At 47.5% G+C, this 23,471-nt stretch overlaps 2 protein-coding genes across 5 annotated transcripts in view; both read left to right on the forward strand.

The window, feature by feature from the left end:
* Window positions 1-9,491, forward strand: part of NISCH (nischarin) — a 44,600-nt gene extending 35,109 nt beyond the window's left edge. For all 3 annotated transcript variants that reach the window (XM_007671698.3, XM_007671699.3, XM_007671701.2), the window contains 3 exons: window positions 4,784-4,912; window positions 6,332-6,493; window positions 8,759-9,491. In XM_007671698.3, coding sequence (XP_007669888.2) covers window positions 4,784-4,912; window positions 6,332-6,493; window positions 8,759-9,387 — 920 coding nt within the window. In that variant the 3' untranslated portion in view covers window positions 9,388-9,491. The remainder of the gene's footprint in view (window positions 1-4,783; window positions 4,913-6,331; window positions 6,494-8,758) is intronic.
* A 5,668-nt stretch (window positions 9,492-15,159) lies between these two features.
* The window catches only part of STAB1 (stabilin 1), a 62,770-nt gene continuing 54,458 nt past the window's right edge, over window positions 15,160-23,471 (forward strand). For both annotated transcript variants that reach the window (XM_029050409.2, XM_029050410.2), the window contains exons 1-2: window positions 15,160-15,393; window positions 22,789-22,925. In XM_029050409.2, the coding sequence (XP_028906242.1) occupies window positions 15,301-15,393; window positions 22,789-22,925 (230 nt within the window). In that variant the 5' untranslated portion in view covers window positions 15,160-15,300. The remainder of the gene's footprint in view (window positions 15,394-22,788; window positions 22,926-23,471) is intronic.

Genomic DNA, 23,471 nt, shown 5'->3' on the forward strand with positions numbered 1-23,471 from the left:
CTTACTGAAGGGCTTCTGTGTCCTTCTACGCAACCTGCATCCCTACATAGTAAAGAGCTTAAAACTTCCGCAGAGGGGTCACCTCCCTCCCCCTCAATCTCGATGGGCACCAGTGCCCCAGTGGCATAATAATAATGATGGTATTCGTTAAGTGCTTACTATGTGCCAAGCACTCTTCTAAGCAGTGGGGTAGTTACAAGGTAATTGGGTTGTCCCATGTGGGGCTCACAGTCTTAATCCCCATTTTACAGATGAGGTAACTGAGACACAGAGAAGTTAAGTGGCATACCCAAAGTCGCACAGCTAACAAGTGAAGGAGCCGGGATAATGTTGGTATTTGTTAAGCACTTACTATGTGCAGAACACTGTTCTAAGCGCTGGGGTAGATACAGGGTCATCAGGTTGTCCCACGTGAGGCTCACAGTTAATCCCCATTTTACAGATGAGGTAACTGAGGCACAGAGAAGTTAAGTGACTTGCCCACAGTCACACAGCTGACAAGTGACAGATCCGGGACTAGAACCTATGGCCTCTGACTCCCAAGCCTGTGCTCTTTCCATTAAGCCACGCTGCTTCTCATGATTTAGTGCTCTTTAGATAATGCTGCTCTTGAATATTTGGGAGATACTTAGGATGGTAGTTTATTATAGAGGTCTAAGAGGGTAGAAAATGTGATGTGATGTAAGTTTTTTCTGTTAATTAACTTAGAGTTTTCCTGTGGGTATAATTTTAACAGATCCAGGTGTTATTCTTTTCTCCCTGAAGTCATTAAGCTGTCAGAGTGGAGGCAGTTCTCGGTTTTTGTAGCGTGAAGTTATTAAGAATGTATGTGAGCCCTGTCAAAGTCATCAGTCAGTCTCTGCCACTTGTCGGCTGTGTGACTGTGGGCAAGTCACTTAACTTCTCTGTGCCTCAGTTCCCTCATCTGTAAAATGGGGATTAAGACTGTGAGCCCCACGTGGGACAACCTGATTCCCCTATGTCTACCCCAGCGCTTAGAACAGTCCTCGGCACATAGTAAGCGCTTAACAAATACCAACATTATTATTATTATTATTATTTATTGACCACCTACTCTGTGCAGAGCAGTGTCCTATGTGCTCATAAGTATACAGTGGAGATGGAAGGCATGATCCTTGCCCTTAAGGAAATACACAAAAGAAATCGCAGTTAGGAGGAAGACGATGGTGAGGTGGATTTGTGGATGAGTTAAGTGCCTAAGTAGTAGAGTGTATAAATTGATGTTTCTAGAAAGGCTAAGCTGGGAAGACACGACCTAGGGAGGCAAAATAAATTAGATAAAACCTCCCAGAGGAGGTGATATTTCAAAAGGGCTTTGATCTGGTGGATTTGAAGCTGGTGGAAGTTCCAGGCAGGAGGAAGGACATGAGCAAGGGGTTAAGAACAAGGCCATCAGTCATTCAATCAATGGTATTTATTGATTGCATACTGTGTGCAGAGCACTGTACTAAGTGTTTGGGAGAGTACACTAGATTTGGTAGATACGATCCCTTCCCTGCCAGGGGGACATTAAAAGAAATTACATTAAGGAAAGCAGCAGGGGTATAAGAATATGTACATAAGCGCTGTCGCGGGGAGTGGGGGATGAATTTCAAAATGCTTAAGCAGTCTAGACCCAAGTGCATAAATTGACGTAGAAGGGAGAGCAAATAGAGTGGGGAGGTGAGTCGAGGAAGGCTTTAATAATAATAATGTTGGTATTTGTTAAGCGCTTACTATGTGCAGAGCACTGTTCTAAGTGCTGGGGTAAACAAAGGGGAATCAGGTTGTCCCACGTGGGGCTCACAGTCTTAATCCCCATTTTACAGATGAGGGAACTGAGGCACAGAGAAGTTAAGTGACTTGCCCACAGTCACACAGCTGACAAGTGGCAGAGCTGGGATTCGAACTCATGAGCCCTGACTCCAAAGCCCATGCTCTTTCCACTGCGCCATGCTGCCATGCTATAAAGGAGATAGGATTTTCGAAGGGCTATGAAGACGGGGAGAATGGCGGCCCATTGGATATGAAGGAGAGGGAGCTACGGGCTGAAGGGAGGACATGAGCAAAATGCCGACTGCGAGAGAGACGAGATTGAGGCAAAGTAAGTAGGTTGGCCTTAGAGGAGCGCAAGGTGCAGGCTGGGTTGCGGTGGGAGATGAGCAGAGTTAGGTAGGAGGGGAAGAGCCAACTGAATCCCTTAAAGCCGATGGTAAGGAGTTCCTCTTTGATGCAGAGATGGATGGGCAACTGCTGGAGGTGCTTGCGACGTGCACAGAACAAAAATGATGTGGGTGGCGGAGTAAGGACTGGAGATGGGAGAGGCAGGGAAGTCAGTGAGGAGGCTCAAGTGGTCATCAAGTCAGGATCTGACAAGTACCGCACCAGTACGGTAGCAGTTTGGATGGAAAGGAAGAGGTGGATTCTAGAGATGCTGCCAACATAGAAGTGACGGAATCTGGTGACTTACTGTATTGAATGAGAGAGATGAGTCAAGGATAATGCCAAGGTTACAGGCTTGTTGTCTACAAGGATGGGAAAGTCAGGCAGAGGAGAGCGTTTGGGCAGGAAGATGAGTAGTTCTGTTTTGGATGTGTCAAGTTGGAGGTTTTGGCAGGGCATCCAAGTAGAGATGAAGAGGAAAAGCTAGACTACTGAGAAGGTGAGAGGTCAGGGCCTGGAGAGATGGATTTGGGCATCACCTGCATAGAGACGGAGCCATTGGAATGAATGAGTTCAAGGATGTAGATGTAGGTGGAGAATAGATGGGAACCCAAATCTGAGCCTTGAGGACCTCTGTTAGGGGATGGGGCACTGAGGCGACACCTCCAAAAGACTGAGAAGGAGCCGTGAGAGAAATAGGAGAACCAGGAGAGGACAGTGTCTGTGAAGCCAAGGGTATGTTTCCTGGAGAAAGGGGATTGGGCCACAGTGTCGAAGGCAGCTGAGAGATCAAGAAGGGTTAGGAAGGAGTAGAGTCCGTCAGATTTGGCAACAAGGAGGACATCGGTGACCTTGGAGAGGGCAGTTTCCGTGGAGTGGAGTGGGGGCGGAAGACAGATTGCAGGGGGTCAAGGAGAGAATTGGAGGAGAGGAAGCGGGGGCAGCAGGGTGTAAACAACTCAAATGTTTGGAAAGGAAAGGTAGGAGGGAGATGGAGCGTTAAGCGGAGGGAGTACTCCTTGGGCCTAAATGTACCCGAAGTTAAGGAATCAGTGCCCAGAGAAGGCAGTGGACCCGGAAGTTCCTTGTGGGCAGAGATCATGTCCACTCACTCTTATATTGTATTCTCCAGGCGCTTAGTACAGTGCTCTGCACACAGTAAGCGCCCAATAAATACGATTGAATGATTCGATAAGGAACAGGAAGTGTGAGCTGGGGTGCGTAGAGTGAAAAGAAAGTGGCATGGTAGCCTAGTGGAAAGGGCACGGGCCTGGGAGTCAGAACATGGCATCCAATCCCAGCTCTGCCCCCTTAATGTTGTTGGACCTTGGGCAAATCACTTAACCTCTGTGCCTGAGTGTAAGAAAGGGAATAAATACCTGCTTTCCCTCCTGCTTAGGCTGTATCCAATCTGACTGATTCCACCCCAGTGCTTGGCACATAGAAAGCACTGAACAAATACTGTAGTTTTTATTATGTAGAGGGAGAGAGCTAATAGACTGCCTTAAAGCCAGTGGCTAGAAGCCTCTGCTTGTTGCCAAGAGGAATGGGTAACCATTGGAGATTGGCGGGGAAAGGGGAGACTTGTGCACACCGGCGTTTTAGACCGATGATCCAGGCAGCAGAGAGAAATAGGGACTGAATATGGTTCTTTACAAGAACCAACCTTGAATTTACGCCGAGGGGCAGAGTTGGGAGAGTACATTATAACTCTGTAAAAGAGATGTGGAGCCCGAATGGGGCAGGATGACTTGGGGATAATAGTAATAATGATAATAATAACTATGGTGTGTGTTAAGGGCTTATTATGCGTCCCAAGCACTGGAGTAGATACAAGATAGGTGGGACACAGTCCCTGTCCCACATGGAACTCACAGTCTAAGTAGGAGGGAGTAGGATTTAACCCCTATTATCCAGATGAGGAAACTGAGGCACAGAGAAGTTATATCGTACTCGGTTTTAGTGTACTTTACCTAGTGCTTAGTGCAGTGTTCTGCACACAGTAAGCGCTCAATTCTTGTCTTATGCCGTCGAGTTGTTTCTGACCCATAGCAACACCATGGACACATCTCTCCCAGAACGCCCCCCTCTCCATGTGCAATCATTCTGGTAGTGTAGCCATAGAGTTTTCTTAGTAAAAATGCAGAGGTGGTTTATTATTGCCGCCTTCTGCGCAGTAAACTCGAGTCTCCGCCCTCGACTCTCCCATGCCGCCGTTGCCCAGCATGGGTGAGTTTTGACTTCCACTCACTAGCCACTGCCCATGCTAGGAATGGAGTGGACAGGCCTTTGCTTGAGGAGTGGACAGGCTTGACTCTTCCTCTCAGAGCCGGGACTGGCAGAATACTGGGAACTCTCCAGGTGTGACCCTGAGAGGTGAAGCACTCAATGCATACGATCAATTGTTTGATCTAGGGCCCAGAAGTGGAGCCTGGTTGGAATCAGTCCTCACTGTAGTGAAAGGCCGACCTAAGAAAATGCAAAGGCTCACTCTCCTGAAACACTTGCTGAAATATCAGTTTCAGGCTTTCAGGGTCTTGAATTTCTATTGAATTTCTGCTTCTAATATGAACTCTTTCCTTTCCATCTTGGCACCTGACTTCTAAAATTTTTCTCGCAGATTTCTGGAATCAAAGGAGCACTGACTATGAAAATAGCCCCTTTCATCTTTCCCACTGCTTTGTGTTAAAACTCAACGATTTACAATCGGTCAATGTTGGACTTTTTGATCAATATTTTCGGATTACTGGTGAGTAATATTTAATGCCTCGATGTGTTTTCCTTATAGCTGTCTCAAAAATCCAATTTCTTACTGAATTCCAACTTTTTAGATTTATTTCTTCAGATAGCTCAGTGTTGCACAGGAGGAATCCTGTTTCCATCATCAAATATTTATGCTCCTCTGCAAATAGTATTTACCATGCTTCCTCTTATAGTTCCGTAGTTAATATTGAAAAGATGCTTGCAATAAGGTCCCATCTTGCAGGAGTTTAACACTGAGTTAATTTTGGGTGAGAAGGGAATTTCTTTAGAGTTGTCCAAAAATTTAGAAGTAAAGTGACAGTAGATGTGATTGGAATGTGAATTTGAAAAATATCAAACCGTTCATATTTGCAGTGCTCAGAAGTGGCCATCCACCTCAGTAGTTTTTTTACCCCTAAAGAATTAGGTTGGTAATTTCATATCTGGCACAGTGATATGCCCTGAGGATCACTTGACTTCCCCAAACCCCAATTTAAGTGAATTCTGCGGTTACATTCTTCCTGTTTTTCATACTACTTAGACTCTAAAGCTGTGTGCCCCATAAAATAAACAAGTTAATGATGGTATTTCAGCGCTTACTATGTGTCAAGCACTGTTCTAAGTGCTGAGGAAGAGACAAGATAATCAGGTTGGACACAGTCCCCTTCCCACACGGGGCTCACTGTCTTAATCCCCATTTTACAGCTGAGGTAACTGAAGCCCAGAAAAGTGAAGTGATTTGCCTAGGGTCACAAGTGGCAGAGCTTGGATTAGAATCCAGGTCCTCTCGCCCCCAGGCCTGTGCTCTATCCACTAGGCCATGCCGCTTCCCTGATTAACTTGTATTTACTCCAGGGCTTAGTACAGTGCCAGGCACAGTATGCCACTTAACAAATGCCATAAAAAAAACACAGACCTTCTTCCAGAATCTAAGGCCGGTCATATGACCGGTGAGATCAGGGGCACAGTTGCTTTTTCCTCTTGGTTTTTCTCTTGGTTTTTGTGGCCTAGAGTTTCCTTGGCTACCTAGTTGGGAAGGGGGTGGAGCCCTGAGTCAAAACTGTCAAAACCAAAGTAAATAATGGAACAGAGAGAGCCTCTGGGCCTTTGAGTTCAGTGTCAGTAATATGCAGGATGTTGCCGGCTCAGACTTCCTAGATATACTAAACAGAGGAAAAGCTAAACTCTCTCCCTAGCACCTTCAAAACTCATTCCAGAGATGGCCCAGTCTTTCCTGAAATCCCTACCAACCTCACATTTTCAGAGCTGTGCCAAGGTATTTTTCTGCCCCCATTTGTAATTAGCATTTAGCTTTTGTTCATCCAGGATCATTTTATTTGTAAACTTCAAATGGAAAGTCCTCCTTTATGGAGGAGTTGATGCTTTCTAGTGTGAAGAATCCCGCTTCATTCTGCTTTTCCTGTAGGATATTCTGCAGATCACATTGTAACTTGTCTGACTCGAGATAGTTACTGCACTCATGCCTTCCTACAACATCTCATGGCTGTCCTCTCCTTGCTGGCCCGCACACCTTCACCAGAACCAGTAGATAAGGATTTTTATTCTGAATTTGGGAACAAGAATACAGGTAAATACTCATCCTCTGTTCTCTTGGGGACGGGGAGTATTTCAGTCGTTGTGATGTATGTTCAGAGCTTTCAATACCCTCCTCTTTGCTCGGGAATTTATAGAACCCTTAAACTTGAGTGCAGTCGGCTTAGATATAACCAGAGTCCTTTGACTTGCTCTGATAATTGGGCTTTTCTAAATTTTCCACTTCCGTTGTCTTACCAGAAACCCTTGTACTTGACTCTCTGTGGGTTTGAGGCTTAGAAGTGCTTCTTTGGGTTTTGTTTTTTTTCCCTCCCTATAAGTTTGTGAAAAAGTCTTTTGGGGTCTCCAAAGGTAGTGTTTGGCAGTTTATTATACTATTAAAATATAAAATCCCAGTATTGTTCTTGTATTTGTCTCCTCTGGAGGAACAGTGGCTGTGTGGACTGTCAAAGAAGAAATTGTTTGATTTTGGTAACTGTTGTCAATGATGTTTGCTTATTTGTTTGTTTTTAATGGTATTAAGTGCTTACTATGTGCTAGGCACTGTACTAAGCACTGGGGTAGATACAAGCTAATCATGTTGTACAGAGTCCATGTACCACAAGGGGCTCACAGCCTTAATCCCCATTTTACAGATGAGGTAACTGAGGCACAGAGAAGTTAAGCGACTTGCCCAAGGCTGCAAAGCAGACAAATGGGAGACCCAGGATTATAACCCAGGTCCTTCTGATTCCCAGGCCCATGTTCTATCCACTAGGCCACGCTGCTTCAGTCCCAATTATCTTAGTGGGGACTGGAAAACATTAAAATTAAGAAACAAATGAAAACTGTCCCGACCGAAATCCCCCGAACCCTATCCTCATCTGTTCTTTTCCCAAAGATGTGACATTAATTCGTGCTGTCCATCTCTTCCGTTCTCCTGCTTTGAGTTCTGTCTTGCTTAGTCGCTACTGCACAGGAACCACCGGGTTCTATAGGCTCTTCCCTCCTAAGCGAGAGCAAACTGGTATCCATATGATTCGAAAGTCTCGTCATCTTCTCGGATATTTTTCAGGTTATTCTTATGTTATTTCTTACGCGCTTACTATGTGTCAGGCCCTGTTTGAAGTGCCGGTTGGGGTTGCTAAACGAAAACGGTGGCCATGGACACTTTTTGCAGAAGTTAGACCTCTCTTTCCTCACTGGTCCTCCTCAGTAATTGAAGTTTACTTATAGTTTGCGATGGCTTATTCGATTTGCCTCAGTCATCCTAAAATACGGAGTAGATCACTAGCTTTTATCGGTCTACTAATCTCAGCTCTGCCAGTTGTCTAATAATAATATAATAATGATGGTATTTGTTAAGTGCTTACTATGTGCCAAGCACTGTTCTAAGCACTGGGAGAGAGATAAGGTAATCAGGTCTCCCACGTTGGGCTCGCAGTCGTCACCCCCATTTTACAGATGAGGTGACCGAGGCACAGAGAAGTTAAGTGATTTGCCCAAAGTCACACAGCTGACAAGTGGCAGAGCTGGGATTGGAACCCACGACCTCTGACTCCCAAACCTGTGCTCTTTCCAGTTAGCCAATCTGCTTCTCATGTGTGACCCTGACAAGCCAGTTAACTTTTTTGGGCCTCAGTTTCCTCAACTGTAAAATGGGGATTCAATAACCGTTCTTCTTCCTACTTAGACTGTGTCCTACCCCAGTGCTTAGAATAGTGCTTATAAATTACTTATTCATATTAATGTTTGTCCCTCCCTCTAGACTGTAAGCTCATTATGGGCAGGGAACGTGTCTGCTAATTCTCTTGTACTGTACTCTCCCAACCGCTTAGTACAGTGCTCTGCACAAAGCAAGTGCTCAGTAAATACGGTCGATTGATTGCTTGTCACATAGTAAGCACTTAGAGGGGCAAAGTGAGCGGACTGGGTTTAGTAGGAGAGCCGCAAGGTAAGGTAGATGGGGGCAAACTCCTGGCTGATGGTAAGGAGTTTGATGTGGAGGTGGGTGGGTAACCTCCAGAGGTTCTTGAGGAAGGGATCCGTTGGCAGGGTGGGAGTCAGGGCCTAGGACCTGAGCTGCCCTGGGTGGTGGGGGCTGGGAAAAGGGGGGAGAGGTGCTCTTCCACAAAATGTTGCATATGGGGTCTTTAGACTCCGTGCGCTCGCAGTGCATCGTAATGGTGTCGTCTTATGGAATAGGAGAGCTTGGCCAATTTTTCCCCACTTCTGGGCGGCCAGATGTCTGAAACTGGCCCTGTGACTGTCCCAGGCTTGCTGGGCTGTAAACCGCTATTTCCATGTGTTCTATTTGTAGGGAAAATGGACAACTATGAACTAATCCACTCCAGCAGAGTGAAGTTTATTTATCCTAATGAAGAGGAAATCGGGGACCTGGCTTTCATTGTGGCCGAGAAGATGGAGGGATCAGCAGCCCTCCCAGCTCTCAATATCCTTCTGTACGTGTTGGCTTTCCAAGTGAATCCCGGGCAAAAGACTGCCCAAGGCCACAGTTCCCTCGAGCCTAAAACTCTCATTTTAACCAGTTCAGATTTGTTCCTTTTTGACGAGGACCACATCAGTTACCCACTTCCGGACTTTGCCAAGGAGCCACCACAGAGGGATAAATACCAGCTCACTGACGGCAGGAGAATCCGGGACTTGGACCGAGTGCTTATGGGCTATCAGATGTATCCCCAGGCCCTTACCTTTGTGTTCGACAATGTGCAGGACCAAGATCTGATGCGGAACCTGACCCTGGACCACTTCGGAGATGAGCTCGGTGACCCCAGAGGAAACACAAAGGCCAGAGACGATGGGAACCGAGAAGTCCAGTGGTATATCTTCATCCCGAGTGCCGAGAGCCGGGAGAAGCTCATCTCCCTGCTCGCCAGGCAGTGGGAGACACTGTGTGGGCGCGAGCTGCCGTTAGAGCTCACCGGCTAGTTTTCTTTGGCGGTTCAAAGGCCTGTGACCCTGTGGGCAGAGAACACACCTGCCAACTCTGTTATATTGGACCTCCCAAGCGCATAGGACAGTGCTTGCATACAGGAAGCACTCCGTAAATACCATTTATGGATTAATTGGGAAGCAAAACTGAAGCACAGTATTTTCACATGCGGAACCTTTGCTGACCTCCCCAAACACCTCTAGGGCAGAGTTGATGACAACCACCCACAAGTCTGACTGCATACTTCCTGGTGCAGTGAACATTTTCATGACGTCTCTGGAAGTGGTCACTGTAAAAGTTGTTTTTGTATTTTGATGGTGTATACACACACAAATATATATATACACACACATACACACACACACACACACACACACACATATGTATATATATATATATATATATACACATATGTGTGTACATCTCCAGATACTCATGCTGCATCCTGGGAATCTGAAGAAATTGAAAGGAGTCAAACACTATTGTCTAGGGCTGTCTCTATTTCCACTTGTTTCCTGTATATATCAGTCTATCCAACTCTATTGTGTAAATAATGGTAAGGAAATTGCTCGCGAGGCTTTTTAAAAGCTCGATGTTCTTTATAGACGATGTATTTTACTGGGTATGCTGCTAACGCTTAACACGGTCTTACAGACACTTTTACATTTGTCTTTTTACGACGTGTCAAATTGGATTTAATTAATTTGCTGCTACTCGTGAACCTCTGTAGCAAAACTCACATGGGTGCTGAGTATTTCTGAAATCCCAGGTGAGTGAGAGGGAGGCGGACACACCTACCCTAAGCGACTTCTTGGTCCAGAGCAGTTTTCTAGCCATTCTGGAAGCGAAGGTGGAAGGGGTGAGGGAACACTCATGCCTGTCAGTAACAGTGAATCTGTGCCTCTCTGCATCAAGTGTTATTCCTGTTGCCTCCTTTCTCTCAATTCCAATAAAGAGGAATTTGACACAGTCTCGGTTTACGCTGCCTTTGCCGCCTCACTTCTATTGGGAGGGTGGCCTGCACTGGCCAATTCCCCTCATGCAGTTCCCCTCATCAGCCCTGAGTGAGTATAGTTTCTTCAGCCACACAGTTTGGCTGCCTATCCCAAATCGATATCCTTACCATTAGCTTCTCATGTAGTAAGATCAGTTGCATTGAAGATCTGAAAGCACTCTATTCTCATCACTCTGTGTGCCCGTGGCCAGACCTCCGACGTGGAAGGCGTTTTGGAGAATCAGGTCAGCACAGACTAGTGGCGGAGTGCTGCGTTAAGCACTTGGAAGAGTACAAGAGTTAGAAGCCCTAGTCCCTGTCACCAAGGACCTTAGAGTCTAGCTGGGGGAGACACACTTAATTAAATTACAGATATGGGGAGTAATAGAGTATATAAGATGTACAGAAATGTTACAGGGGTTCGATAACTTAAGATCTTCCTTGGCCCGGAAAAGCCGAAGTGGCAGTTGAGGGATCTAAGGTGGGGAGATTAGAATTTACTTGGAGAAGGCCTCCTATAGAAAATGTGATCTCAGAAGGGCTCTGGAGATGGAGACAATTGTGGTCTGTCGGATATGAAGAGGGGAGGATGTGAACAAGAGGTTGGTGCCGAGAGAGATGAGGATGAGACCTGTTGAGAAACAGCGTGGCCTAGGAGAAACAGCACGATCTGGGGAGTCGGAGGACTTGGGGTTTAATCCCAGCTCCACCACTTATTTTCTGTGTAACCATGGGGCTTCGTGCTTCAGTTTCCTATCTGTAAATTGGGGATGAAATATGTGTTTTCTCTCTCTCCCTTAGACTGAGAGCTCTAAGTGGGACAGGGATTTGATTTGATTGTGTTCTATCTGTCCCAGTGCTTAATGCAGTGCTTGACAAATAGTCTGGGCTTAAATGCCACAAGTATTATTGTTATTACCTATAGGTTAGAGAGAAACAAAGATTGTGAACCGGGGTTATGTGGGAGAAGAGAGCTGTTTGAGTGCTTTAAAGCCAGTGCTCAAGAGTTTCTACTTAATAATAATAATAATAATGTTGGTATTTGTTAAGCGCTTACTATGTGCCGAGCACTGTTCTAAGCGCTGGGGTAGACACAGGGGAATCAGGTTGTCCCACTTGAAGCAGAGAGAAAGTTTTGGGAGAGTGGGTAGATGTATCAAATGGTCTGAGCCGCAGAGTGAAGTGTGGACTGGAGAGGCTAGAGGCAGGAAGATCGATGAGGCTGGTGCAATAGTCGAGTTGGGATACGACAAGTGAGTGATGGGTGTTTGGATGGAGAGGAAGAGGTCAATTCTAGAAAAGTCGAGGAGGAAGAACCAACAGGATTTTGCCACTGGCTGAATGGTGGGGGTTTAAAAAGCAGTCAAAAATGATGCCAGGGATGTGGGCTTGAGAGACAGGGGGCATGTTTGTATTGTCATCTTTGAAGAAAATTGAAGTGGAGGAGAGGATTTGGAAGGGTAGGGAAGATGGGGTCAGTTTTAGGGCGGTTGAACTTGAGGTGCCGGGTTGGACATCCATAAAGAGATGACCTGAAGGCAAGAAGAAATGTGAGTTTGCAGAGATGAGGGGACAGGGCTAGTGAGATAAATTTGGGAGTCATCCGCAGAGATGGTAGTTGAGACCATGAGAGCGGATGAGCTCCCTGAGGGAGTGAGTGTAAATTGAGAAGTGATGGGGACCCCCAACCCCAGTAAGAGGGTTGAGGGGGTGGGGCAGAGAAAAAGCTGGCGAAGAAGTCTGAAAAGGAATGGCCAGAGAGGAAGGAGGAGAACCAGGAGATAATTGTGACAGAAAAACCAAAGCTAAATACTGATTCCAGGAGAAGGGAAGGGACCATAGGTTGGAAGGCAGTTGAGGAGGATTAGGGATGGCCTATTCTAAATGACCTTATAGAGAGCAGAGAAGAGGCAGCCGGGAGTAATTGCCGAAGGTGGGCTATAGATCTGACTTGATTGAGTTGAAGATTTTAGAGATAACCAAAACAATTGCTTATCAGCTGGAAGTAATAGAGGTGGAATACTGCAACAGGAGCGGTGGCCTTGGCACAAAGAATTTCATTTCTTTGTGTCCAGAACTCTGAAAAATTCCTGGACCATACCCAGGTTCCAGAGCCATAAGGACCTGGTAGGAGTGAGATGGGGTAGAATTTGACACTTTGATATTGTCACTCAGGCTGCTGATAGGTGATGTCCAGAAACCCCAGGAAGAGCTACAGAATATTTTGTGAGCTAGAAAACCTGGCTATTGGCTGGTAAGTTCACAAGTGATCTGCAAAGTCATGGGTCTCTGTTCAGTAGTGGACAGTAAAAGGGAATCACATGGGTTTAAGTAGACTTTGAATGCCAGCTGAATGTATAGGAGTTGTGGGAGGGATTTGCAGTTCTCTGACCTACCACTCCATGTCTGTGGACTGGGCTGGTGCTACCCACTGGTGACTGAATCATTGTGGGGATATTTATGATCATGGTTCCCAGCTCTCTGCCCCTTGGAAGGCATCCTCATCCAGGCTACAAACAGACCTCTTGGCCACTGGGAAAATCCCTATGATGATAACAACTGTGGGATTTCTTAAGCACTTACTATGTGCCAGGTCCCTCTCTGGGTTGCATCTGGAGAGTTTCTAGTACTCTACAGGTTTGGCTATGAGAAGGCGAGTCAAGCAGAGGCCTACCCATTCCATTCCTAGGTTGGGCAGTGGCTAGTGAGTGGAAGAACAACCTGCTACAAGTCAAAACTCACCCATGATGGGCAGCAGTGGCATGGGAGAGAGTTGAGGGCAGAGACTCAAGTTTACTGCGCGGAAGGCATCAATGGTAAGCCAGTTCTGTATTTTTACCAAGAAAACTGTATGGATGCAATACCAGAAAGATTGCAGGTGGACAGCGGGGCAGTCTGGGAGAGATGTGTCCGTGGTGTCGCTATGGGTCGGAAACGACTCGACGTCAGACGACACAATGTGCCAGGCTCTGTTCTAAGTGTTGGGGTGGATACAAGGTAATTGGGTTGAACGCAGTCCCTGTCCCACATAGGGCTCACAGTCTTAATCCCCATTTTACAGGTGAGGAAACTGGGGCCCAGTGAAGCGACTTGCCCAAGGTCGCACAGCAGACAAGCGGCAGACCCAGGATTAGAACCCAGGTCCTTCTGGCTCCCAGGCCCGTGCTCTATCCACAAGGCCACGCTGCCCATGGCCCATCTAAATGGGTACACTGGGTTCCCACCTCCCCTTAATGCAGTTCCCTTCCCATCCCCTGCCCCAGCTCCTGTTCAGGACTAAGCCCGGCATACTACTTTTGCTTTTGCTTTATCTTCAGTTGTTCGGACATCATCCCCAGAAGTGTGAAGTGCCATGGCGGATGTGTGGGGGGCGGGAAAACTGGAGGATTCTGGGCCATAGACTGAGCCATGTGAGTTGGCTCTCTCCAGCTGTGTCTGGGCTGCACAAACATAGCTTCAATAGCAGGAAATGACCCTAGTATGCTGGGAGGGCGGAGGGAGGGCACAGAGGGGGTGCTGATGATGAATCAGCATTATCCCTGAGCCTTGATGACCAAAAGAGAGTAGAAGTCGAGGGAGTAGGTGGCTGGCTGCTCTATGGTGCCTTCTTGCCCCTATGGCGAGTCTGGGGCTTCCCGAGGACTTGCTCCTTGGGGCAGAGGGAGGGAGGAAGGGCAATCGCTGCTATCCCAGCCCCCCCACCCCCTCCAAGAAGAATTGATTGAGGGGGCTGGTCCCATGGCCCTTTAAGAGGCAGATAGGAAAGAATTCAAAAGGAATGGGATGAGGGCCCAGCTCTTAGTATAGTAGGCTGGGGTGATATCTCTTCCATACGTGTTAACTCTCATAGGCCAGTCTGGGGCCAGGTGGGTGAGTGCATTGGACCCCTGCCACGACTGGGGTAAAAAAGGTTTGATAGGACGTACAGTATGTGCAGTTGGGAATAATAGCAATGATGATGGCATTTGTTAAGCGCTTACTTTGTGCAAGCACTGCTCTAAATGCTGGGGAGGATACAAGATGATCAGGTTGTCCCATGTGGGGCTCACAGTCTTCATCCCCATTTTACAGATGAGGTAACTGAGGTACAGAAAAGTGAAGTGACTTGCCCAAAGTCACACAGCTGACAAGTGGCGGAGCCGGGATTTGAACCCGTGACCTCTGACTCAACCCGTGCTCTTTCCACTGAGCCACGCTGAAGGCAATCACAGTCCCCCTCCTCTCCTCTGGTTCCCATCTACTGGTTGGGGATAGCCAGGTGAGTCCAGGCCATGCTTAAATCAATCCATCGATCAGTGGAACTTACTGACTGCTTACTGGGCGCAGAGCACTGTATTAAGTGATTGGGAGAGTCCAATACAATAGAGTATGTAGACACAATCCCTGCCCACAAGGAGCTTACAGAGTTGAGGGAGCTTTCTTTCCCTTCCCATCCATCTCTCTTCCTCCCTCACGTACTCCCCCCTAAAAAGGGAAACTTGAGGGTCCAGAGAAGGGAGAATGGTCCCCTAGGGTTCAGCCTACCCCATCACTGAGACCTTGGGGAGCAAGGGACCGAACGGGGTGGGACGCTTCAGGATCTGGCCTCCTGTCCAGTGGGCCCATTTCTCTCCTATCGGTCAGTGGCCAAGGATTTCCTTCCCTCTGTTTAGAGCTGATATGTGGGAGGAAATCCGGACGGGTTCCTGTTTGGGGTGAACTCGCTGGGTGTGTGTGTGGGACTTTTAAGGCGGGAGGCAGCCACTGTCACTCTCAGCTCAGTTCTGGCTCAGGACGGCAGCAGGGAATCTCTGCTGCCCTGTCCTGAGCCTGCTATCCCGCCGCCCCGCCTCTCTCCCTCCCCTCCCCCCCCCATCCACTTTCTGCTCTGAACCACCAGCATCCCTCCCTCCCTCCTCTCTGCAGATAGCCAGCAATGTCGGACCCCAACCCCGGCCGACGGTGTGTCCTCCAGTTCTGCTTCTTGATATTGTGCTCAATGGACCTGGCCAGTGCAAAGAAACTCAAGGTGGGTCTGCTGGTACGGGATCCTAATTTGGGAGACTGAGGAGAGCTGGCTCTGGGTGGCCATTAGCTTGGTATGGGGGTTGCTTCACAGCAACCCCCCTAAGTGATGAACTGCAAAATGAGAACCAGGAGATATATATATATATATATATATATAATGTGTGTGTTTCGTCTGGGTTTGTCAGCATGGACCTCAGTCCTTTTGAATTCCAGTATAGCAGGCAGCTCTTATTTTTGTCTCTGTCCCCATCCCCAAGCTTGCAGAGTTGCAGAGCGTGACTGTAATACTCTGGGGGAGAGCAGTGAGCAAGGATTGTTCAGTCCTTGACCCTATCAAGTGATGTAAGAAAGAGAAAACACTTGGGGATGTGCAGGGACTGGAAGAGCCTCTCCGTTTGGCCCTGCCTTGGAAAAGAGATGACGAGAGAGGCTACTAGAGGCTATGGACGTATTGCTTCTCTAGAAAAAGAAAGTTGAGAGGCAGAGGAAAATCAGGGCATTTCTTTTGGAGCTGGCCCCAACATTTTCTCCACCTTTCCCTCATCCCACCCTGATTCACAGGAGAAAATGATGGGCTGGGAGTCAGGACTGCTGGGATGCATTCATAGTTTTGTCCCTGTCTTGATGGTGTGCCTCAGACAGTTATCTGCCCTACTCTGGGCCTTGATGGGTCCCTCCGTTAAATGGGGAGAGCTTGCTTACAGGCAGGTGATGAGGGGCAAGCGAGTGAGTGAGGTGAACGTAGTTATTCCAAGTAGAGGTGATCGCGTAGGGGGAGGCTTTTTCCATTCTGCAGATGGGGAAACAAAACCGAGGCCAGAGGGGCAGAGACTTGCTCAAGGTCTTACAGCAAATCCTCCTCTTTGCTCTGTCTTCTGCCCTGCGGTTGGTTCCCCAGGAGATAGAACAAGTAAGCTAATAGCTGTTTGCCATTCAGTTCCAGTACTCTGCTCAGACAGATGATTTCTCCGATCCTGACTTTCCTCATCTGTGAGGTGGAGTGATGCTGTGAAGTTGAAATGGGGGTGAGATGAGGCAGACGAACAGTTGAGCTGAGCCAGGAATCTGGATCAGCAGTGGGACGTTTGTCACTTTCCCCTTCTCTCTCGGGAATAGGGAAGAAGCGTTCCTCAGTCCCCTCAGCGCCATCGTGTCCAGAATGGAACAGACAGCTTTGGTTGGGTCGCAGAGCAGGCTGCTATCGCCCGACTCCATGGTCAGAATAAGATTCCTAGAGTTGGAAGGGACTGTAGTTCGTTGCTTTAACAATTCATTTGCCGGGAAATAGTCTAAACCAGATGGGTGCTTAGTCTTCTTTCGAAGGGCCCCAGGGATGAAGACTCCATAAGCTTCTTCCCTGGTAGTCTGTTCTGAGATTTCATCACCTTGACGGTCAAAAAATGGTTGGTGATTCAAAGTGGGAGAAAAACACCAGCCAACCCTGGCCCTTGAGTTCCTTTACTAGAATTCCCCCAGTAGCTGATCTGCACTGTGCTGAGGCTTCTTATTACCTGCACCAGCCAGAAATTTCCTCCGGCCCAAGCCATTGGAATCAATCAGTCAATTGTATTTATTGAGTGCTTGCTGTATGCAGAGCCCTACACTTGGTACAGTAGAGCGCTTAGTACAGCACTCTGCATACAGTAAGCACTCAATAAATATGATTGATTGCACTAAGCGCTTGGGAGAGTACAATATAACAAAGTTGGTGGATATATTCTCTTCCCACGATGATCTTAGAGTTTAAAATCTACAGTCTTTCTCACCTCTTTGGGAATGGTTTCCTCCTATGACTTAGTTCAGCCCTCTGAAGTTCTGGGAATCAATCAGGGTCCTGTGACCTGGCCCTGCTCCACACTGGGGCTAACAGTAATAATAATAATAATAGTATTTGTGGTATTTAAGTGCTTACAATATGCCAAGGGCTGTACTAAGTGCTGGAAATAATGAAATAATCAAGTTGGTCTTAGTCCCTGTCCCACGTAGGGTTCCCACGTAGGGCTCACTGGCTAAGTGGGAAGGACAACAAGTATTTAATCACCATTTTACAGGTGAGGAAACTGAGGCCCAGTGAAGTGACTTGCCCAAGGTCCCACAGCAGGCAAGTCTCAAGGTTCCCTAACTCCCAGGGCCGTGCTCTTTCCAATGATTGGAGGGATGTTTCTGAATTCTGACCCCTTTCTAAGCTGTGTGATCCCAATATGGACATGAATGCCTAGGACACAAGACACCCAAGCACTCCTCTATATAAGAAAAGAAAGAAAAGTGCTTTGCTAAAGCTGAAGAAAGGTAGTTCAAGTCATAAACAGCAATTTGTATAGAACAAATCAGGTAAAGGTCAAAAGAGCACAAAATCAAATCCAGTCATAAAAAGCAAAATAAACTTGTTCCTGGTCCTCTACCACTCACTGAGCTAAAATTTAGATCCCCAAATCTTCTGGGTTATTGATCTTTCCATGGTTCTTGGCCTTTTCCATGTGATTTCCCTGAGCCCTTCCTCAGAGGACACCCTTAGCAGTTCACCCTCATGGCACCTTGTCCCCTTGATAAAAAATGTTCCTCACTTTCCCTTCCTTCTGAGAAGCAGCGTGGCTTAGTGGAAAGAGCCCGGGCTTGGGAATCAGAAGATGTGGGTTCTAATCCTAGCTCCGCCACTTGTCAGCTGTGTGACTTTGGCCAAGTCACCTAACTTCTCTGTGCCTCAGTTACCTCATTTATAAAATGGGGATTAAGACTCTGAGCCGCATGTGGGACAACCTGGTAACCTTGTATCTATCCCAGCGCTTAGAACATTGCTTGGCCCATAGTAAGCACTTAACAAAATATCATCATTATTATTCTTCTGCCCCAATCCAATTCCTGAAGTGGCATTGGCCTAGCTCAAGTGACAATCCCCCTTTACTTCATTCCTTTTTCAGGTTAGCTGGTGGCCTGGGAGTTGCAGCTATTGTCTTGGTCCAAGTGTTTATAAGACAGTTGAGAAGCACCTTTCAGATCTTACATTTCACATATTCTAGTGACATTAACACATGGACAAACAGGACTATTAGCCCTCAGAGGTCTGGCTAGGCAACCACACAGGCAAATTGAGGAAAAAGGGTACTGGCCAATTCCACACAATAAGATCTTGGGAGCTCTAGGTGACAACAAGCTGATTGGACAGCCAGAAATGAAGCCCCGATATGGAGACCCCACAAGGGAACTGGGCTGAGAGAGAGAAGCAGAACATGTTAAAAACCATGCGTTTATCCTTCTTGTGCAAAATGGGAAACAGCTGGGTTAGTGACACGTGTCCAGCCTGGGTTTTAACTCTAAAGAGGATGTGGAGAACTGGGAGAGGGGTCAGAGGAGAGATGAAGAGATGACTAAAAATACTCTCTGGAAAAAGGAGCTGGAATTATCCAGCCTGGAAAAGAAATGGTGATCGAATAATGAACTTCAAGTCTCTGAATGGTCATTATTCAGGAGAGGGTGTTAAACTGCCATCCGTTGTCCACTGAGGACAGGGCAAGAAGAAATGCCTTGAAATGGCAGCAGAGGGGAGGTAGGTTAGACTTTAGGAAGTATGGATTATAGAGGAAGATGGCTGAGTATTCTTTTCTGAAAATAGTTTCAAACTGGAGAACCCCTTTCTCCTTCTTCATCCCAGGTCTGGACTGGGAGAGGTACACAGTCCTGTTAAGAGTTATGCGGAGGAAGTGGTCTGGCTGAGCCTCTAGTTTTCAAGCACTATTCGGTTGCTAAAATGTACTTTGGCCCACTCTACATAGCCCAAGTTTCCACCCACATCTCATAATCCCCTTAAGTCATGGAATCAGAATTCCCTTGCACCAGTTCCCCCCAGAATCATCATCAGCATAATTGTGAAGTTTTTAAGCACTTACTATGCACCAGGCACCATGCTAAGTGTTGGGGGCAGGTACTAAATAATCAGGTCGTACACAGTCCCTGTCCCACATGGGACTCACAATTCTAAGGGGGAGGGAGAACAGATACTTAATCCCCATTTTCCAGGTGAGGAAACTAAGGCACAGAGAGGGTATGTGACTTGCCCAAGGTCACCCAGCAGACAAGAGGTGGAGCCGTGATTAGAACCAAGATCTCCTGTGCTCTTTTCCCCAGGCCAAGTTGCTTCTATTGGTTTCCAATAGAAACCTGATTTACTCTAGGCTGCGGGTCGGGGTTTACTCTCCAGACTGCGCTGGGGGACCCGTTGGGGTCTCCGGGAACCTTGACCCGTGATTATCCCTGCCACTCTTTCTCCCTCCCTCTCCCTTCCACTTGATCCCTGGGAGACTTTGCTCCAGGCCCTGTGCTCATGCAAGCCCTGGGCCCTTGCCATCTTTCATTTTCTTCCTCCTTGCCCTGTCGGATGACAGGGACTAATTTCTTCCTTCAGTTTCTCTCTGGAAAGCAGCAGTTGCCAAATTGCTTCTGGGAATAGGCCTGGAGAACCCCCCACACAACACCCCTCCCTTTCACAGGATCTGGCATAGCTGGGTCCCGAAGGAGAGCAGCGGGTTTTTTTGCTTGTTTGTTTTTCTCCTCAGTAAAGTTTCTTGTCGGGAGCTTCTGGGGGGCAGTCACTACCCTATGATCTGTCCACAGAAATCAGAGTAGCTGCTGTGTTTTCCCATCCTTGGTCTCAGTGACATGACAGCCAGAAAGGGGCAATCTCCCCAGGAATCTGATGACAAATCACCCGATTCATAGTCATGAAAGCTCAATTACCCAAAAAGTGCTCCCCCTATTCCCCAGTAAGAGAGCCATTGCTCAAACTGAGGATTTTCTGCAGTTGATTCCGAAGGTAGGGACCTGATACTATTCCTTTACTCATCTCTAGACATCAGACAAGTGATTATTTGGGGCAGTTTGGGTTGAGGTGTTCTATTTTGTAGAATTTATGGTACAACCATCTGATTGGTCCAGAAAACATTATGCTTTTAATAAATCAGTGGTATTTGAGGGCCCACTGGCTGCAGAGCATTGATCAACGGCCCTTGGGAGAGTACCATAGAAGTTAAAAAATTCCTGCCCTCAGGGAACTTAGAATCTAATGGTTTGCTTTGGTCTGATTACCTGGATAAGTGTGGCAAAAGAGAGTTTTTGCATGGCTGGTGGTGGAGATGATGGTTATCATTCATTTTTATTTTCTGGATTATTCTAGTCTTTTACTTCCTAATAAAAAAATAACTTGACACTAGCCAAAATCATTACAGTGAACTCGAGATTACACATTTTTCTGGTTGTATGACAGGTAGGGCCAGAGAAAAGGGTGATGGGAAAGAAGGGAACAGGGAGAGGGGGTAATAGCCTGGGGCTTGTACTTAGTGAGAATCCTGTTGACCAGGGAAAGGGTTGGGGTAGTGGAAGGGGGAACCCCACTCCTTTTGGCCAGGGGAATGCATTTGAGGAGTGTTCTCAGAAGAGGAAGCGGTAACCCCTGCCACTGCTATCAGGTGAAGTGCTGACATTAGCTCCTTCTTCCAAAAGGAGGAAGACCTCCCCTTCCTCCTCATTTCTGAGGCCTCTTGTCTGACAAGGCCACCCAGTCCTGGAGTGCTGAAACTCCAGCCACCATGCTGCCAGGTAGATTGAATGAGGGGCCCACAATGAAGGCCACTTGTAGTCTCCACTCCTCCCTTAGGCCGGTCTAATAACAGGATCAGAGCCACTGGATCACTAATTTACAATTGAAAGCTGATATCCCCAGCAGCCACAGGAGCCCAAGTTCCACTTCCATGTCTAAACAAATATACAGCCTTGCTTTGGCTGTAAATTAGATCTGCTTTTAACTGCATCCTAAGTCGGGTGGCCAAACAGCATACACTGAAGAACCACAAATGAAAAGCATTTTGTAACCGAGAGTCACAGCTTAAAAAAAAATATATTTTAATTGGAGCGGCGACTAGCCATCGGTGGGGTGGGGGTGAGTGGCAAGCAGCGGAGAGCAGGTGTTCTCTGGGGAGGGGTGGGGAAGAGGGACAGGGAATGGCAGTGAGCGACCGAAAGCAAATGTGCCTGGAGTCAGGATGATAGGCTGAGAGCAGATGTTCCTGCAGAGAAGGGTGGTGACAGTTAGTGAGAGACAGCCAGGGCGGCATAATAAATAAAGCCCATGTTACCTAGCTGTTCATCACGAACCACACAACCAACGAAGAGGAGCTGCAGTTGGCCAGCCCTATCGTCAGCTGAAGGCGGGAAGAACCAGGCAACTCCTTTTGCTTCCATTTTCTGAATTTGCAGTTCAGTTGTTTGTGGGTGTGCTGCGGATCCAACTCTATACAGTATTCCTAAGCTTCAGGATGGGAGAACCTGATTCATTTCAAGGAACAGTTTATACACATTACGATCTGATTTGCTGTAAAAAATAGTCATTTGTTAGTGCAGTCTGGACTGTTTTATTCATTTTGTAACAATATTAATTTTATATTATCATTTTATGACAATAGCGTAATAATTGTGGTATTCAGTGCTTTTCTTTAATGGTATTTATTAAGTGCTTGCTACTCATCAGGCACTGTACTAAACACTGGGGTAGATACAAGCTAATCAGGTTGGGCACAGTCCCTGTTCCACACTGGACTCAGAGTCTTAATCCCCATTTTACAGATGAGGTAATTGAGGCACAGTAAAGTGATTTGCCCAAAGTCACACAGCAGACAAGTGGCAGAGCCGGTATTAGAACCCATGTGTTTGTGACTCCCAGGCCTGTGCTTTATTCTTTAGGCCACACTGCTTCTCCACTTACTGTGTGCCAATCGCTGTACTAAGCATTGGGGTAGATACAAGATAATCTGATCCCACATGGGGTCTCACATTCTAAGTAGGAGGGAGAACAGGTATTGAATCTCCATTCTGAAGAGGAGGGAACTGAGGTGCAGGGAAGTGAAGTCACTTGCCTGAGATCACCCAGCAGGATAGCAGGTGGATGTCAGAGCCGGGATTAGAACCCAGGTCCTCCTACTCCCAAGTGCATGCTCTTTCCACTAGACCATGCTGTTTCTTTGAGCCCTGCCTGAGCGGAGCCTGCTCTGTGGATTGCTCTGTGCCTTCCCCTGCCAGGCCTCCTGTATACTTCATGCATGGGCAGAAGTCCACATTAGAGTCCCCCTTGATCCTCGCATCGTCTCCAAGGGGTAGGGAGGGGGAGGGATTTTTCTCCCTCATGTCACTGATGGGCTTTTACCCATGACCACCCGGCACTTCAGGGATGGCTGTAGAGGCAGACCTAGACACCAGGCGCCCTCTCAGCCCCTATTGTCTGCTCTGAAGGCAGCAGGAAACGGAGAGAGAAGTCATGTTTGGGGAAGGAGCCTGGGGGCAAGGGCCATGGGGTGGACAGGGAACAGAAGGCAGTCAGCCCTGAGCCTGTTTCCTCTTCCAACGTGGGCAGGTCCAATCCAAGCGGTGTGACTTGAAGACCAAATTCATGGTCAACACCCAGTGTACATCCTGTGCAGCATCCAAGACTCAGCCCTGTCCCACCGGCTGGATGAAGGACACCAGAGGCAGAGGGGAACAGGGTTGCAGGTACTGTCTACCCCCTCCCCTTTTCCCCATACTTGGCTTCCCTATTCCATGGCTGCCCCCCCTCCTTTTTTTTTTTAATGGTATTTGTTAGGTGTTTAGTCTGTGCCAGGCACTTCCCTCCCACCTCTCCTCTGTTGCTTTCCTGAGCCCTGCCACTGGGTTGAAATAAGTCAGACCTCTGAAGTCACTGCCAGGGAGAAGCAGGGCTGGGCTGGGCCGCCCCAACTTCCCATTCTTTCCAGGGGCTTCTATAACCAGAGTCCTGGGTCACTGGGTGTTTTCGGTCCGGGGCCTGGGGAAGGTTTCCCAGAAGCAACAAGCAGTGAGGAGGAAATTGATGGAGTAGAGAGAGGGGGCAAGCTGAATGGGGAGCTGGGAAATTATTCCAGAGCACGGAGGAGGACCCCACCCAGGGACTGGGGAAAAAAATCCTTGAGGACAGAGAAAAAGGATTTAAAGCCAAAGGAGAGGAGGGTGTGTGAAGATGGGAAAAGATAGGAGTTGAAAACAGGGACTCTTAGAGATGTCAGAAGTTTGGAAGAGAGG

This window comes from Ornithorhynchus anatinus, chromosome X1 (assembly GCF_004115215.2).
Source record: "Ornithorhynchus anatinus isolate Pmale09 chromosome X1, mOrnAna1.pri.v4, whole genome shotgun sequence".
Lineage (NCBI taxonomy): Eukaryota > Metazoa > Chordata > Mammalia > Monotremata > Ornithorhynchidae > Ornithorhynchus > Ornithorhynchus anatinus.